This window comes from Podarcis vaucheri, assembly GCF_965113315.1.
Source record: "Podarcis vaucheri genome assembly, chromosome: 2".
In the NCBI taxonomy this organism is placed as follows: Eukaryota; Metazoa; Chordata; class Lepidosauria; order Squamata; family Lacertidae; genus Podarcis; species Podarcis vaucheri.
In genome coordinates, this window is record NC_138760.1 from 78927862 (window position 1) to 78945616 (window position 17755).

General features: G+C 40.7%; 1 protein-coding gene across 1 annotated transcript in view; it reads left to right on the forward strand.

The window, feature by feature from the left end:
- GRM2 (glutamate metabotropic receptor 2) overlaps positions 1–16450 on the forward strand; it is an 85676-nt gene extending 69226 nt beyond the window's left edge. Inside the window, exons 5-6 of the mRNA XM_082214496.1 lie at positions 8583–8757; positions 14972–16450. Of these exons, the coding sequence (XP_082070622.1) occupies positions 8583–8757; positions 14972–15045 (249 nt within the window). The 3' untranslated portion in view covers positions 15046–16450. The remainder of the gene's footprint in view (positions 1–8582; positions 8758–14971) is intronic.
- Positions 16451–17755: the final 1305 nt, after the last annotated feature.

The following is a 17755-nucleotide window of genomic DNA, read 5'->3' on the forward strand; positions in this document are numbered from 1 at the left end:
TCTATTAGGCTATTGCACTACACTTCAAATATTAGCTGAACGGGTGGCGCTGTTGGTTAAACCACAGAGCCTAGAGCTTGCTGATCAGAAGGTCGGCAGTTTGAATCCCCGCGACGGGGTGAGCTCCCGTGGCTCGGTCCCTGCTCCTTCCCACCTAGCAGTTTGAAAGCATGTCAAAGTGCAAGTAGATAAATAGGTACTGCTCTGGCGGGAAGGTAAATGGCATTTCTGTGTGCTGCTCTGGTTTGCCAGAAGCGGCTTAGTCATGCTGGCCACATGACCCGGAAGCTGTACACTGGCTCCCTCGGCCAATAAAGTGAGATGAGAGCCGCAACCCCAGAGTCGGTCACGACTGGATCTAATGGTCAGGGGTCCCCTTACCTTTACCTTTACTACATACTGTATATCACTCTTCCAACAAAATATTGCTGGAAGCTTTGGCTTATCCGCCTGTCTTTCCATTCCTGGAACCATACTTTATGTCAACTTTATGTCAAGTTATTCCACTCAAAATCATATACCAGCCCAGTTGCTTTTTTCTTCTCTCCTTCTATCCTGTCAGGTTTTTTCTGGAGCAAGCAGGCAAAATGGTGTTATCAAATTGTTTCAGTCCAGCATTTCTCTGTTGTTTTCATGTGAAGGTGAGGGGTGGGGATTAGGTTGGATTTGTTGCATTAAAAAATTAAAATTAAGTGAAGTATCAGCCTGTTTGGGATGCGTAGGCAAAGCACTCTTGAATTGTTTCAGCCTTCCTGTGCCGTTGTTTAAAAAAACACAAAAAACATGTTTGCAGGTATAGCTTGTTTTGCTGCTATCCCAGCTGAAGAACTCATAGTGAATCAGTTTTAAAGCCTCTCTTGCAGGAACAGAAACTGGTACTGGGGCGTTTTAAAGATTTATTGAATGGGTGATTTACAGCCTATTTGTTATTAATTCCACAAGTTGGATCAAAGTCAGCACAAACATTACAGCTTGGCAGACAGAACACCCCTCCCCCTCTCCTCTCCTCTCCCCCCTCCCCCACTGTTTTGGGAGTTCTTCTCCCCGAGTCAATTTCAGGAGAGGTGCGAGGGTGGGGAGGGACTCCCACTGCACAAGAGGAATCCCTTGCACAATGACTTGTTGGGTGAATCTCAACCCCAGAACCCTCTGAAGCAGAATTTTGTGGGGCAACAGGGAGAAGGAGGAATCTGTGAAAATTGCTGCCCCTGTTTCATCTGGTGAGAAAGTCCCTTGGACGGATCTGGGGCCAAAACAGAAACAAAACCTTGGAGGAAGATATTTTGATAGTGCACAGCAAATCAGCATTTCTTCATTTCTTAGGTTGTAGACTAATGATCGGGAAAGCACTTTAGAGAGAATCAGTTCACATAATAATTCTTCAGTGAGGGATAGCTGCCATTTTCAGTGATCTGGTTGTGTTGAATTTCTGAGTATTCCATTTCATCTCCCGATCCCAGCTCACCATATCTCTGAAAAAAACTTGATCAGAAAAGATTGGAGGCAATTGCAATCTGGACACACGTTGGAGAATTGCCAGAGATTTGGCCAATGCACTTAGAGGTGACTTGTGTTGAAAAGAATTGAATGTTTGTAAGCATGCTACTGTCGTAATGAAGACACAGCAATTCAGCTATTTTGTGGGACTGTGAGGCCCATTCCACCCCCACAAATGTGCAGTTGCTTAAAGAAAACTCAACAGATTGTGTCAAAAACAGCAAGTTGCATCATTTTTCAAGAATCGTAGAAGAATGTGCGTTGCTAGCAATGAACATCAATGATTATCTGCAACTGGGGTAATTAGGGATGAGGAAATAATTACTTTCTGGACCTTTAGGTAATTTTTAAAATGAGTACAATATTTCCAACTCTCCATTCCTACTGCATCAGTCTCTCTGGGCCTTACAGCTACTCTGCCTTTGGTGTTTGTTTCGCTAGAGAAACAGCAGCCCCCAGTGGCCATCAGTGTGCTATGCAGACCATACAGAGGTTCGTTTTCAATATCTGTGAGTTCCAAAGCAGAAAATAGTTTTAATTGTTAATAGTGCAATAATCTTTAATAATTATAATATGGTACTGTGTGTTTTTTAATCATCTGGATATGGAAGCTAAGCAATCTCTGTTGTGGCCTTGAGGGACATCATCCTTCATAAAATAGGGATTGTGGTGTTTGATCTACTTGTTGGGCAGGGAGTTCGGTTAACGCTGCCTTGCAGCTTCCCCCAACTGGTTTTACGTTAGGGCAATTTCACTGGAAAAGATGAGGTATCTGAAAAAGAGGTGCAGGAATTTGTTGTGACAGTCACTCCTTTGGACTATTGCCAAAGCCATGGGTCTTGCTAGTCTGCTTGGCTGGTGGGTATTGGGAACACTAGATTAATTTGGCCAACATTCAAACAAACCTCCATCATGAAGCCCCTTCAAAGATGTTGGCAGTTGAACCCAGGGATAGGCAGGCAGGCTTCTGGGATCTACTTTATTATTTTCCTGCAGCTTCAAGGTTCACCAGCTGGAGTTGAATGCAAAACAGAGATGCATGGTGGTGGAATTAAGATAATTAATTCTGATCATTAAGGAACAGGGTGCTCTGAGCACATGGCTCAGACCATGAATTTGTTTCCACTTTCAGTATCAGAACTGAGCTAACCCACAGATCCATCACTAGCTTGAAATGTACCTATTGCCCACTTCTGGTTTAACCCATCCTATGACAACATCCCAATTTAGGCTGGGTTCCATCTTCTGTAGAGGTGGGTCACTGGTATAGGGATAGATACTAAAATCTGGTACTGGTAGCAGGCACCTGTTCCATAAGGTCTTCGGTTAAATGCACTTGGCATTTCTGAGAAGCTTGCAGAGTCTTCAGGGAGCTTGTTAATATGATGCTGTAAGAAACTTTGGAACGATGCCTGTAAGAAACTTGGCCCAAAAGGCACCTTATTAGAGGTTTCTGATTTCTGTAAAGAGTACCTGTGTGCTATTAATGGGTGCTGAATAGCACAGCTCCATTGAAGCCACCCGGAAGCAGGGACCTTGCCTGCATGAAATGTGGGAACTTGAGTTTGTAATTTGATTAGGCTAATGGAAAAATCCTGCTATGCAGCTACCTTCTGAAGTGCTGAGTGACAGGGTCCTCTGTGCCCTCGGCTCCCAGAATCACTTTAGAAACTAGTACAAAACTATAAAAGCTTTTAAAAAACATTGCTGCTGTCCTCCATCTCCCTGCACATCTCTCCCCAACTGCTTGTTAGAGCCCAGCATAGCACCCAAGCATGCTCAAGGCTGGTGCAAGACATTTTGCTGCCTGAGGTAAAGCAGCAAATGCCCCCACCCCCATCAAAGTCAATGTGAAGAAAGCCCAAGGCTGGGAGGTTCCTGTGGTACCCGAGGCAGAACACCCCTGAGGCAAAAGTCCCTCCTCCCAATCCATGGCACTAAGAATGCAAGAATAAATTAAATAACCATCTTCTGTGCTTTCATGACACCTCAAATCTGCCTGAGGTTGCATCTCACTCAGCCTAATGGTAGGGCTGGCTCACTAAAAGCTTAGATGTGTACTCTAAGACTGCCATTAGCTGTCCCACTTTGGACCCCTCCAGGGGCGCCGACTTATAAAAAATATTGGGGGAGCCCGCGAAAGCTCATGAATAATAAATAAGCTCATGAATATGCAGATAAAGTGGCGCCGCCTCCTCGTGAGCGAATAGGGGAGAGCGTGCTGCGCCTATTAATCAGCTCCGAAGGAAATTGGGTGGAGCTTTTGCTCGGGAGGGAGGGCAGGAGGTATGCAGCCCGACCCTGTGCATTTTGGGCTGGGGGAGGGGCGGCGGCGCTCTGCTGGAGGGGCGCCCGAGATTATTGGGGGGGCGGAGCCCCCCCAAACAAATTTTTGAGGGGGCTCAGGCCCCCTCAGGCCCCATGGAGTCGGCGCCTATGGACCCCTCTCTGTTGTGTTGTACATTTGACCATCTCTAAATAATGTAGGACCCCAGTTTCATCAACACTTTGCACAATATGTATGTTGTTCCAATATCCATCCCAAACTCTGAAACTAGACTAACTCAAGGAGAAGTTTCTAAACACAAAGGTGTTTAATATGACAAGGCAGCAATTTTTTAAAAAACTATTTACAATATGTTCGTCCCATCTTTTCTCCAAGGAACTCAACGTGGCATGCATGGTTCTCATCCTCACAACAACCCTCTGAGGTAGACTCATCTGGGAGAAAGGCATGGGTCATTCAGTGCATATAATTGCAAGTCAAAAGCCAAATTGGGGTGGAGGGGTAAGAGACTTTTGTATTCCACTTTTAATTTGTATCCCGCCTTTCTATATTTCTATGCACAAGGCAGTTTACAGCAGCAGCAGCAGCAACAACAAAAACAAATCCCAATAAATATCTTTTTTTAAAAAACAACAACAAAAACATACACCTTATAATAATCTGATCCAATACAAAGCATCATAATAAAACATAACTTTAAAATAATCATCTTATATCAAATAAAGTAATAATCAATAATCTATTATAATATAATAGTACACAATGCAATTAACTCTCAAGACATCAGCAAATAATAATTAAATAGAAATTCACTCTTAACAATTGCAATAAATAATGACTAAGCTATGATCAATAAAAATAGTTTCAAGTCACAATTAGATGAGGGGATCCAGTCATGTAATAGTGAAACCAAGGATGCATCACATATTAATCAACAAATAAACTCACAGGAGAAATTAGGTGTGCAACAACTGTTTGCAAGGTTTGAATGTTGTACTTTTGCAGCCCAGGAAGCTTGTTGTCAAGTTTTAACCCTACTAGTCCAGCAAACTGCTGAGACCTATTAGTGGCAAGGGACCCACTCTCTTGATATTGCATTGCTGGGTCTCCACTTCCTGAGCTTGAGGTGGTGACAGAGGAAAACAGCATTTCTCTCATCTTCCCATGTGGGGTCAGACTAAAGGACTTCCCACAGGCAGGAAATTAGAATGAAAATTTCACTAAGCCTGCCAAATACCTGGTCTCAGAAGGCTCCAAAGCAAGAGGAAATGTTTCATCAGAGTTTTGCTAGAGGGTCAAATCAATGACATGTCAAGCCCACTTTCATAGAAACTTGTAAGAGTGGTTTCATAGCAACTGTACAATTAAAACTATCCCTGGACTTGTGGAGGGATTAAGGGCTGCTTCTTACTTTACATCTTGTATTAAGTTATCAGATAGTCAAATGCAAAGAAGTATTTGCTTTGCACAATTTGGGAATGGCAAATATGCATTTAAATTAGTACGGTGTTGTTTTACTAAACTAGAATTAACTATTTTTTTTAGAAAAGTAGTAATATTTATTAACTTGTAAAGCTAACATGTGCTGTGCTCTGGGGAGCTATCACTAAAAAGTATGCTTCTACTCCTTTGCCAGATAACTGAGCCAATCTCAGCTAAGACATTTATTATTATTATTATTATTATTATTATTATTATTATTATTATTATTATTACCCCGCCCATCTATCTGGGTTGCCCCAGTCACTCTATCAATTATGTATACTCAGCAAATCTTAAAGAAACAATGTACTTACCCCGTAGCTACTTTCCTGGGGGAAATAGGGGGTACACAGAATATGGGGTGTGATGCTTTCACCGTTGGCACATCCATTTGTTTTGTTAGGGAGATTGTTCCTTTGTCTTCACTGTTCTCATTGTGGGAAATTGCAGTCAAACATAACAATGCATGAGTGCTAGTTAGTGAATGAAGGGGTTAAGATCACAGAGTTAGATTCATAGATTCAGCTAGGATATGTCCCCTTTCCTCCAACTAGGGAGGAAGTGAAGTGAGAAAGGGCGTTTTAAACTTTGCTCCAAGCTTAGAGCACTTGTTTGAAACAATCTGTCCATATTTTTCTACCCAAGGGTATTATGCCAGAATTCTCCTAGCTGCTGCTCAAATAAATGCATAAATCTGATCCTTTGGCAAAGGAGCCCTGTAGACAGTGAAAATCCCCCTCCTTCCCCAACTCTTGTGGCAGAATTCTGTGAGCAGAACTCCACTCAGCAGCTCTCTGGTATTTCACATGGGACAATCCTAGCCCTACCTGGAGCCATCAGGGATTGAACCTGAGTCCTTCAGCATGTAAACCAGATGCTGTGGCCCCTCTTCCAGCTGCATCAGCTACTATAGATGAGAATGTTGAGTTACATAGAACAATTCCTCAGGTGCATATGTTAAAGATAAGATACTGATTATCTATAGCTATAGATGCTTAATGCGAACTCAGCCATTGAGTAGTCCTCAGTGGAGTTGGAGGTCAAGGCAGGGATTCTGTTGATTTAATTACTCACTCTGCTGTGCAAATCATCCGAGGCTAGAAGCCCTAGGGAATTTTCAATAAGTGTTTTTTCTAAATATATATATATTCAGGCCCTTGACATGACATCAGCAACCTATTGCTGTGTTAGTATGATAACTGCATTTATGATTATGAAAACTCTCCAATAGTCACCCCCAACCTGCTTAAGTTGTGAAAGGCCACTATCCAAGGAACCACAATAGTCACCCCCAACAAGCTTAAGTTGTGAAAGGCCACTATCCAAGGAACCACAATAATTATAGGACAGTTGCTATTGCTGGAAGCATCAGGGAATAATAATAGATGTCATCCTGTGATTGGAAAATCACATGCTCTTGTGACTTTAGAGAGTGTGTTGATGTGTCTCAGGAAAGGAACCAACTGGTAGTTGACATTATTAGCTTTTTGTCATTGAGACTTGCTTTCTCTTTCTATGCACTCATCTTGGTAATTCCTTAATCTGTTGAAGGATTCATTTTCTTTAAGAAATATATATATATGTTCATGAAATCAGCCCGAATCTCTTGACAGTTCCTGAGTCTTTGTGATAATAACTTTCAATTCATATTTCTCATTTGTTATATTAAATCCATTTATATGCCATGGGAGTTGTCTTCCATCAGTATGGGGAATGTACTGAGTGCAAAAACTGCAGAAGTATATTAATTTTATCGGAAGATATCATGCTTGTTTCTTAGCAATTCAAAGGCAGGGAATTTCAACTTCTTCCGCACCTTATGGAAGCCAATGAGTTGGTGTATGTAGAACTAGATTACAACAAGGGAGATATGGTAATACATTTTAAAGTTGATTTAAATAATAAAAAAAAAATCCATGTAACCCAAATAACAAAATAGAACTTCATGACACAAACATAAAAACTAAATTGAGCCAAACCAAGGGTGGCATGTGAATCCTACATTCACAGGAAGAAATGATAAAGCTGGTTGTCCAGATATTTGTGATAAGATACAGACAGAGAACAACAATAAGAAATGAGAGCAAGAGGTGAGGCACACAACTTAAAATATATGCAGGGACATAAACCTATAGCTGAAACCATCTGATATATACTAATACATGAGTATTAATTCAAAGAGGCTTAATTCTGAGTAGGGATCTATTCCTGAAGGATATGTTTCAGGATTTCATGGGCTGCACTCCTATTCCTTCAGGCTACACTGACAGAAAACTAACTAACTTCTTTAATGTGACATAACCTTATATGGGAGATGCTGGTGGCGCTGTGGTCGGAAGGTTGGCAGTTCGAATCCCTGCAACGGGGTGAGCTCCTGTTGTTCAGTCCCAGCTCCTGCCAACCTAGCAGTTCAAAAACACAAGTGCAAGTAGATAAATAGGTACCACTCCAGCGAGAAGGTAAACGGCATTTTTGTGTGCTGCTCTGGTTCACCAGAAGCAGCTTAGTTATGCTGGCCACATGACCCGGAAAAACTGTCTGCGGACAAACACCGGCTCCCTCGGCCTATAGAGCGAGATGAGCGTGCATCCCCAGAGCCATCCATGACTGGACCTAATGGTCAAGGGTACCTTTACCTTTAACCTTATATGGACAAGTGTGGTTTTATAACTGTACACTCCTACACATGTCTACTCAGAAGTAAGCCCGACTGAATTTCATGGGGATTGCTCCATCACCTGGTAGGCACCTATAAGATAGCAGCTTAAATCAGTTACTCTTGAAGGTGCTGTACAGGACTGCTGACAAGGGACCCAATACATGTCCAGCCCTAGGCAGAAACAACTTTTTTCATTTGTTTTCATTTGTTTTATTTTCAAGAATGTGATTGAGTTGCCCTTTTAATTTCTCCCATGTCCTTTTTTAAAATTAAGCGACCAGCACTGTGAATAGGTTGGGTTAGTAATGTATGACTTTTGCCCACATGCCAAAGAAGCCAAACCTTGAAAGAAACCTTCAGAAACGCACATACCCTTAGGAAAACAAGAGAATGGTGGTTGGTAGGAGAGAACGAAGAACTCAGAGTGCATTGCATAGGTTTATACAATTTGGGAAGATTTATTGAGTGAAGATCATGCTTCTTCTAGTCTAGAATCAAATGGTACTTCCTATTTCTCTGCTGGTTGGAAGTGTGTACTTGGGTAGTTCCTATATGCAGGGGGTACATAAGTAGGGACACATGTAAACACCACACTTTCTTTCTTTACCTTACAGATTGATGCACACTGTTTTTCTTTCTTTCTTTGCCTCTGCACAGGTCCAGACCACCACCATGTGTATCTCTGTTAGCCTCAGTGGCACAGTGGTCCTTGGTTGCCTCTTTACTCCCAAGTTACATATCATCCTCTTCCAGCCCCAGAAGAATGTCGCCAGCCATCGTGTTTCCACCAACCGTTTTAGTGTGACTGCTGCAAGCTCCAGCCACTCGCATGGTGAGTAACATAGGATTCCCCCTAGGTACTGTTCTCTGTATTCTGAATGGCTCATTGGGGCCTAATAGTGATTGATGGATTCATGAATTTGTTTAATCCTTATTTACAACATCTAAGCTACTTCCCATCGCCACACAGTGGTGATGAATTTTATAAGCTATTTTTTATTTATTTTATTTATTAAATTTATATACTGCCTTTCTTTTTTTAAAAAATGCATTTTTATTGAAGTTATACACAAAAAACAGACATATATGAAAATACAGAGAAAAAATCACAAAGAAAAAAGAAAAAAGAAAAAAACCCACACGTCCGAAAAAAGAAAAACACACAATCTGAACTTCCCTCCGTCCTTTTGATAAGTATCAAATATCTCCTTCCATTACGTATTTGATTTTCAATCTATAGTCTTAAATTCACTCGCTGGTCGTATTGTTCTAACCCCGTCAATTCACTTTAAGCATTTATTCCAATATATTTCCAAAATTTACTCCAATTTTTCAGAAATTTCTGTTCATCCTGATCTCTTATTTTACCTGTTAGTTTGTCAAGCTCAGCATAGTTTACCATTCTAATCTGCCAGTCCTTTATGTTGGGGATGGTTTCCACTTTCCAATATTGTGCCAACATAATTCTCGCTGCTGTGGTGGCGTAGAGGAATATCGTCCTATCTTCCTTTTTAATTTCTTTATCCATCATTCCCAACAGGAAGGCTTCAGGCCTCTTGGGAAAGGTATACTTAAATATTTTTTTAAGTTCATTATAAATTAATTCCCAAAAGCCTTTCACCTTTTTACATGTCCACCATAAATGATATAGGTCACCCTCCACCTCGCCACATTTCCAGCATCTCTTATCCTTTAATCTATACATTTTGGCCAATTTCACAGGGGTGTGGTACCATCTATATAGCATCTTCCAGATATTTTCTCTCAATGCCATACATGCTGTGAACTTTATGTTACAATTCCAAACTTCTATCCACCTTTCAAAATCAATATTATAACCAAAGTCAATTGCCCATTTAATCATTGCCTCCTTCACCTCCTCATCTTTTGTGTACCACTCTAGTAATATATCATAAATTCTGGACAGGGTTTTATTTTTGCCTTCTATTACTTCTATATTAAATTTTGATTTTTTATCATCAAAACCCGCCTTCCTCTTATCCTCTTTTAACAAATCATTCACCTGGTGGTATTGCAGCCAACCAGTGAATAAATTTTTTATTTCTTCATAAGGTCTGAGTTTGGGCCCTTGGTCAGTTTTTCTTAACATTTCTTCATAGGTGGCATTTATCTCCTCCATATTTATTTTCTTAATCGTTAAGGCCTCTATTGGTGAAATCCACCATGGGGTCTTTCTTTCAAGGAGGTTTTTGTTCCTTTCCCATGCTTGATATAATGGTCCCCTAAAAATATGGTCTAAGAAACTCTTGTGAACTTTCACTTTCCCATACCAAAGGTACGAATGCCATCCGTACCAATTATTAAAGCCTTCCAGGTCCAGTAGCTCTCTATTCTCCAATTTTATCCAATCTTTTACCCAATATATACAAGCCGCTTCATAGTATAAGCTTAGGTCCGGGAGAGAAAAAACCCCTTTCTTTTTTGTCTATCAAAATTTTCATTTTTATCCATGGCCTTTTCCCCTGCCAAATATACTTTGCCAAGGCTCTCTGCCACTCTTTACATTGTTTTAGGCCTTTAAGTATGGGGATGGTTTGGAATAAAAATAACATTCTAGGCAGAATGTTCATTTTAACGACAGCTATCCTCCCCAAAAAGGAGAGTTTCATCCTCCCCCAAATTTCCATGTCTTTCTTTATACTCCTCCAGGTGGCATCATAATTATCCTTGTATAAATTTATGTTCTTAGCTGTAACCCAGATCCCAAGATATTTCACTTTCTTAGCTACCGCAATTTTGGTCTTTCTTTCTAGATCTATCACTTCTTCCTTTGTTAAATTTTTAACTAAGATTTTGGTTTTGTTTTTATTTACCTTAAGTCCTGCCACGGCTCCAAATTCGTCAATTTTTTGTAAAGCTTCTTTTACGCTGTTTTTTGGGTCTTCTAAGGTTAGTACAATGTCATCTGCGAAGGCCTTGATTTTGTATTCCCTCTTTCCTACCCTGACTCCTGTGACTTCTGTTGCCCCCCTCAGTCTCTCGTTTAGTATTTCTAATACTGTTATAAACAATAGAGGGGACAGGGGGCAGCCTTGTCTAGTTCCTTTATATATACTAAAATATTCTGTTGTGGTGTTATTTATTACCAATTTTGCCTTCTGTTCCTTATATATAGCTTCTATGCCTTTTCTAAATTTCTCTCCCATTCCCATCGTTTCCAAACTTTTCTTCCAGAAATCCCACGAGATATTATCAAACGCTTTCTCAGCATCTATGAATACCAAGGCCGCTTGTCTATCTATGCTCATATCCAAATATTCAATAATGTCTATCAAGTTCCTTACATTGTCCCTTAGTTGTCTCCCTGGGAGGAAGCCCGTTTGATCTTTATGTATTCTGTTGTTCAAAACCTTTTTTAGTCTTTCTGCCATTATATCTGCAAATAGCTTATAATCATTATTTAGTAGTGAAATTGGCCTATAGTTTTTCACTTCCAAAGTATCTGCCTCTTTTTTGGGAATCAAAGTAATATATGCTTCCTTCCAGGTATTCGGGATCCTTCCTTCCTTTAATATATTATTCATCACTTCACCTAACACTGGGGATATTTGGTTACTTAGTGTTTTATAATATTTGGCTGAGAGCCCATCTGGGCCTGGCACTTTCCCGTTTTTCATCCTTTTAATAGCCTTCTTTATCTCTTCTTGGGTAATTTCCTGGTCTAATATCTCTTTTTCTTCTTTTGGGATTTGTTTTAAATGATGTTCTTGCAAAAACTGCTCTATTTCTTGTTTTGTTTCCTTTCCTCTTTTATATAAGTCCTTATAATATTTTTGAAATATCTTCCTTATTTCTTTTGGCTCTTCCACAATCCTTTCTCCTTCCCTTATCTTACTAATCGTGTTTTGTTTTCTTCTTTCTCTTATTTGCCACGCCAAATATTTGCCTATCTTGTTTGCGGATTCAAATGTCCTCTGGTTCATCATTTTAATTTTCCATTCTACCTCTTGATCAATTATTGTAGAAAGTTTAACTTGTAATATCTTTATATTCTGTTTTGCAATCTCCTCACTGGGGTTGATGGTTAATTTTTTTTCATTTTCCATAATCTGTGTTAGGATCTGTTCCTTCTTTGACTCTTTTTCTTTTCTTACTTGGCTATTTTTCTGTATTAAAAAGCCCCTCATAACTGCCTTTCCTGCGTCCCACACCATCTCTATAGCAGTTTCCCCGTTTAGATTCCATTTAAGGTAGTCTTCTATTGTCTCTATTGCCTTATTTACGATCTTCTGATCATTAAATAGAAATTCATTCATTCTCCATCTAGTTGTTTTACTATCCTTGCCTTTCAGCTCACTGTAAACCACATTATGGTCAGATATAATTCTTGGGAGAATTTCTGATTTAATTAAATTCTGAGTTAATTCCTTCGAGATCCAAATGCTATCTATTCGCCCCCAGCTCTGATTTGGGTTTGAGAAAAAAGTGTATTGTTTTGTAGTGGGGTTTTTGAGTCTCCATGCATCAATTAATCCCAGATTATTTACCATGTCAAAAAAAGATCGCGGTAATTTACCTTCCTTCTTTTATTGTTTTTTTGTTAGCTTATCTAAATTTGGAGCCACCACCCCATTAAAGTCACCCATTAAAATCATTTTTTGATCCATCCATTCCATCAATTTATCTCTTAATTCAGAATAGAAGGCAGATTTTTTATCGTTTGGAGCATATATTCCAACGACAATTACTTTTTCTCCCTGAAACACCATCTGAACAATGATTACTCTCCCTTGATCATCTTTATATAATAGTTGTGGCTCATATTTTTCCTTAATATATAATACCACCCCTCTTTTCTTCACTCTATCTGATGTCACAAAGTCTACTCCCAGTCTCTTATTACATAATAGTCTCTTATGCTTATTTATTATATGCGTCTCTTGGAGGCATATTAAGTCATAGTTCTTTTTCAATAATACATGTGTAATCTGGTTCCTTTTGTTTTTATTGTTCAGTCCATTCACATTCCAGTTTAGTATTTTTAACGTCATCTGTTCTGTAATATAAGTTAACTTATCAAACCTATGCGCAATCTACTGTTCTTTGTCTCCTTTCTCTAGTTCTTCTCCTTCTCCTTTTGAGCTCTCCTCTCTTTCTTCTTCTTCACTCCCCCCATTTTCTTCCCCCTGCTGGTTCCCCACCTCCTCCTCTCCCATCATTTTCCCCAGGTCCTTCTCATATCTCCTTGCGAATTTTTGTAGTTCTGAGATGGTAGACAGTTTGAACTTTTTTTCTTTGAAATAGAATGAAATGCCTTCCGGAAACTCCCATCTGTACAGGATCCCATTTTTCTTCAATTGATTTGTTAATTTTTTATATGGGTCCCTCCTTTATATACTGCCTTTCATCCAAATATCATAGGGTAGTTTACACCATAAAAACACAAAATACATAGCATAAGAATAAAAATGAATAACACCCCCAGTTGTGTTTTGTGATGAAATACTTCACCTTGTCTGTTCCAAGTCTACCATGTTCTGTAACTGATCCCCTGTTCCTATGCAAATGCACCATTTTCCATGAGATTCTAACACAGTAATTCATCCATGAAGGTGGGTGCTTCGAGATGGGTCTTTATTGTAGGATTGGAGCTCCTCCTATGCATGCAAGTTTGTTGAATTGCCCACATGCCCACCCCCACACCATTTAATCTGGATCTACCCTTTTCAGGGAAAATCTGATAAGCAAATGAACAAATCTATTGCCAACTATCCATTTTCAAATTAAGCTCCTCCCACCCTAATCTGGAAACACCTCGTGACAAACAAAATAATTTGAGGGAGTGATACATACAAATCTAAGGGTACTGATTTTGGCACACGTATAAAATTGTGTGTGTTAATGGTCAAGTACATGGCTACAAAGACAGCTTGGTTTTGCTAATCAGTATTGTGCATGTTATACTTTGCAGTAAACGAACAGTATAGATAAGCCAAGAACACATTTATATTAATGACACAGACCATTTATTCCCTGTTCCCCTGTAAAGGTACACTTGGGTAGAAATGTCATGGGGCTTGCAGTTCAGCCATTACAACTCGGTTTCAAAAGCAGAAAACCAGTTTGGCTTGGGCTTGTTTTCCTGGTTCAGATGTGATGAGGAACTCCAGCTTAAAACAAGCCAAAACCTCCACACTAAGGTTGGCATGTGAGAGGAGGGGAAGAGGACTTGATCCTGGCACCCATTGTTGGCTTCCTAAGGCAATGGTTTCCAGACGCCTAGAATGATAATCCAAAACAGGCCATAGAGTGTGGCAAATCCTCTACTCTGGGAAGAATAAAACATTCCTAATAATAATTTTTCTTAGCTGTGTCCAAGTCCTAACAAAAGGGTGTGTTATTGCTAGATCTGCTACTTCTCAGTGGCAGCATGTTAGAAGAAAATGTGGTGACAAACAGCATCTTGCATTCCCTTGCTACTTGTGTCCATTCGGACAGAGACAACATGTGATCAGGATTTTCATATAAGCAGCACTTATCTGAGGGAAACTCCCATTATCCCTGACCATTGGATGGCTTCCTTTCTCCAACAGTGACCAATCAGTGCCCTGAGAAGCCCACAGGCAGTGTGTGTACTCTGGCTTACATCACGGTGTTCCGTTGCACCATAAACTGTTTAGTTATGCTGGTCACATGACCCAGAAAGCTGTCTGCGGACAAACGCAGCTCCCTCGGCCTGAAAAGTGAGTTGAGTGCCACACCCCTTAGTCGCTTTTGACTGGGCTTAACCATCCAGGGGTCCTTTACCTATCTTGTAAGGATGAAGACAGAGCTGTGCATATTGCATGGTATATAAATAAAAGCTCTAAACAAATCAACTCAGTGTTTATATCAATGAAATGTATTGATGCAGAATGATTGTGTTAGAGCTGATGTGCTAGAATTTGAGCTCAGCTATGATGCATGGGAACTCAGCACCACCAGGTGAGATGGAGTGGTGGTTTGCAGATGGTAGTGTTTGGGTAAGTGCAGGATTGTTAAAAACTGCTGTTCATTGAAACCTCCTTCTGTTCTCTGCCCCACAGGGTCATCTTCTCAATTTGTGCCAACAGTGTGCAATGGCCGTGAAGTGGTGGACTCCACAACATCATCCTTGTGAATGCCTCTGTGTTCTCTGTCAGTTACCGTATGTTGCCTCTGTGCTCGCTCCCTATGAACACATGCCTTCTTCTTTCCCACTGGGCCTCTTGTTTCCTAAAGAGAGAGAGAGAGAAACCCTGTTCCCCATGCCTATTCGTTGAACAAGTTTTTCCAAGGAAAAAGCAAGAGAACAGAGATTATCCTTTACCCCCAAAGTCCAGCACCAGTTTAGAGATGCAAGGAAACTTTGGCACAGTTGAGAATGTATTTGTGAAGAGGCCCATGATGTTGCCCTCATGATATGGATACAAGACTGATTCCCTATCAGATTACTAGGGTGACAATGAAGAATCCACATATATTCCTTTATCTTGTCTACACTTGAAAAGGAACGTTGAAGCTGGTTGTTGTTTATAACAAACTGCATTCCCTCAAACTTTTCCTCAATGTATACTTCTGCTGTTAAGAGGGAGGATCAGTATTAAAACTCTGAAGACTACCAAGGAATCCGTGGTGCTATGGATTGAAAAGATGGGATAGAATCTCCTCACGTTTTAAAAACCTGATGGCACACACTGATACTTGCAATGACTCCAAACATACATATATTTGTAATGTGTCTACCAGCTGTTTGCAAGCATAATCTCTGTGAGAAGCTTCCTGAAATGAATTGACAAAATGCTCCTGTGATAGTATCTGAGAAGAAAAATAGAACCACACACCTGGTTTTTAACAGAATAGTGAGTTATATCTTATATGCCGCTCTGCAGAACGAAACAAGATGAGGCAAAGAAAACACACATCCCTGATGAGTCCAGTATTATTCCTTGGTTGGCATCCATCTGTCTCAGGAGACAATGGAGGAGTGCACAAAGGAGTGCACCTTTGTGGGTGAAGTCAAACTGTTAGACGGTTACAGCGGCTGCTGTGGCTGTAGAAAACGATATGGGAGAGACATGTTTTGTTGCTGCTACAGGTGCAACATGGAATTTCTTTTCTCTGCTCTCCTCCCAGCAGTCATTCCTCCTCTGATCACTGCTATGGATACACATCCCAAGTGTCTCCAGGCACTGCAAGGGATTCCCACATGGTGGATTTAATGTTGCCAGCCTTTATGTCACATTTGCAGACATTTTTGTAAAGCAGAGTTGGTCTGCCAACAGGCCTGGTGCCTAGAGCCACCTTCCATTCTGCGGACATGGCTAAGCCGGCATAGATGTCATGAAAGACAGAAGTGCAAACCTCCTGTGAATGTGGGCTTGGAAGAGCACATCTTTGTTTGAGAGCCTGTTGTGCCATGTGATGCCCAAAATCTTCCTAATACAGCACATGTGGAAGGCATTGAGGAGCTGCTCCTGGCGGTTATAAGTTGCCCATGACTCCCTTGCAATGAGAATTCATGAAGAAAACAGCAAATGATAAGGCCATGGAAGAAGAAGAAGAAGAGTTTGGATTTGATATCCCGCTTTATCACTACCCGAAGGAGTCTCAAAGCGGCTAACATTCTCTTTTCCCTTCCTCCCTCACAACAAACACTCTGTGAGGTGAGTGAGGCTGAGAGACTTCACAGAAGTGTGACTAGCCCAAGGTCACCCAGCAGCTGCATGTGGAGGAGCGGAGACGCGAACCCGGTTCACCAGATTACGAGTCTACTGCTCTTAACCACTACACCACACTGGCTCTCTACACTGGGAAGTGTAGGATGGTGATTTATTTATATGGTGAGTCTAAATGGAGAGACACCATTTTGCCAGCATGTCCCAAGAGTCAAGTTTCTCCATATTTTTTCCGAGGTCACTTGGAGATTAGGGCCCTGGTCAAGACCAGCCTTTCCCAACCGAGTACCTTCCAGATGTTCTGGACTCCAGTGTTCATCATTCACAAGCACCTGGCAAATGACCAGGAAAGTCCAAAACTTGGAGGGTACCAAGCTGGTACAAGGCTGCTCTTGACCTACAAAGAGAAATGCCTCTGAATACCTGTTGATGAGAGTTGCAGGGGGGCAGAGTACTGTGGCATTCGTGTGCTGCTTGTGGGCTTCCCATAGGCATCTGGTTGACTATTATGAGATCAGGATGCTGGGCTATATGGGCCATTGGCCTAATTTAGGAGGCTCTTCTTATCATCTTAGTTCTACCCTTCAAGCCTAGGCCACTGGAGTAACCAAACTGCTCAGTGTTATAAGGAGTATGGTGGACAGATTGCTCGTATTCTTGAATAGACTGGAAGGAAAATTCCCAATACCAATCATCTTGAAAGTGGCTCATAATTACCTAGACTCTTGCTTTACAAATAGCACTGGAAGATTTCAATGGAAAACACACTTCAGGCCAAAGTATATATGGTGCTGAATAACATTGTCAGTTATTAGCTACGCTTAACAGTAACCTGTTATAAGCCGTCATAGTAAATTGTACAGTCAATATAGACAGATTTCACAGTATAACCAGGGCACCAGACCATTTTGTGTTGTTCCAGAAACCTTTCTGAACCTCATTGCCATCAACAGAGAGATCCTCTACTTATTCTAAACGATGCTGATTTGAAGCGAATATTCCCCAGCAGACTATCACAGGGGAAGTTGTTTGGCAAAAATGTGACCTTGAGTCAAAAACCAAGACAGTCATTTTAAAGATGATTACTTACAAGAAGCACATCCCAACAGCGAAAAGGGGGAAATTTGACTGTCCCCTGCAAATATGGACTTCTTTTTTCTATGTACTCTGTAG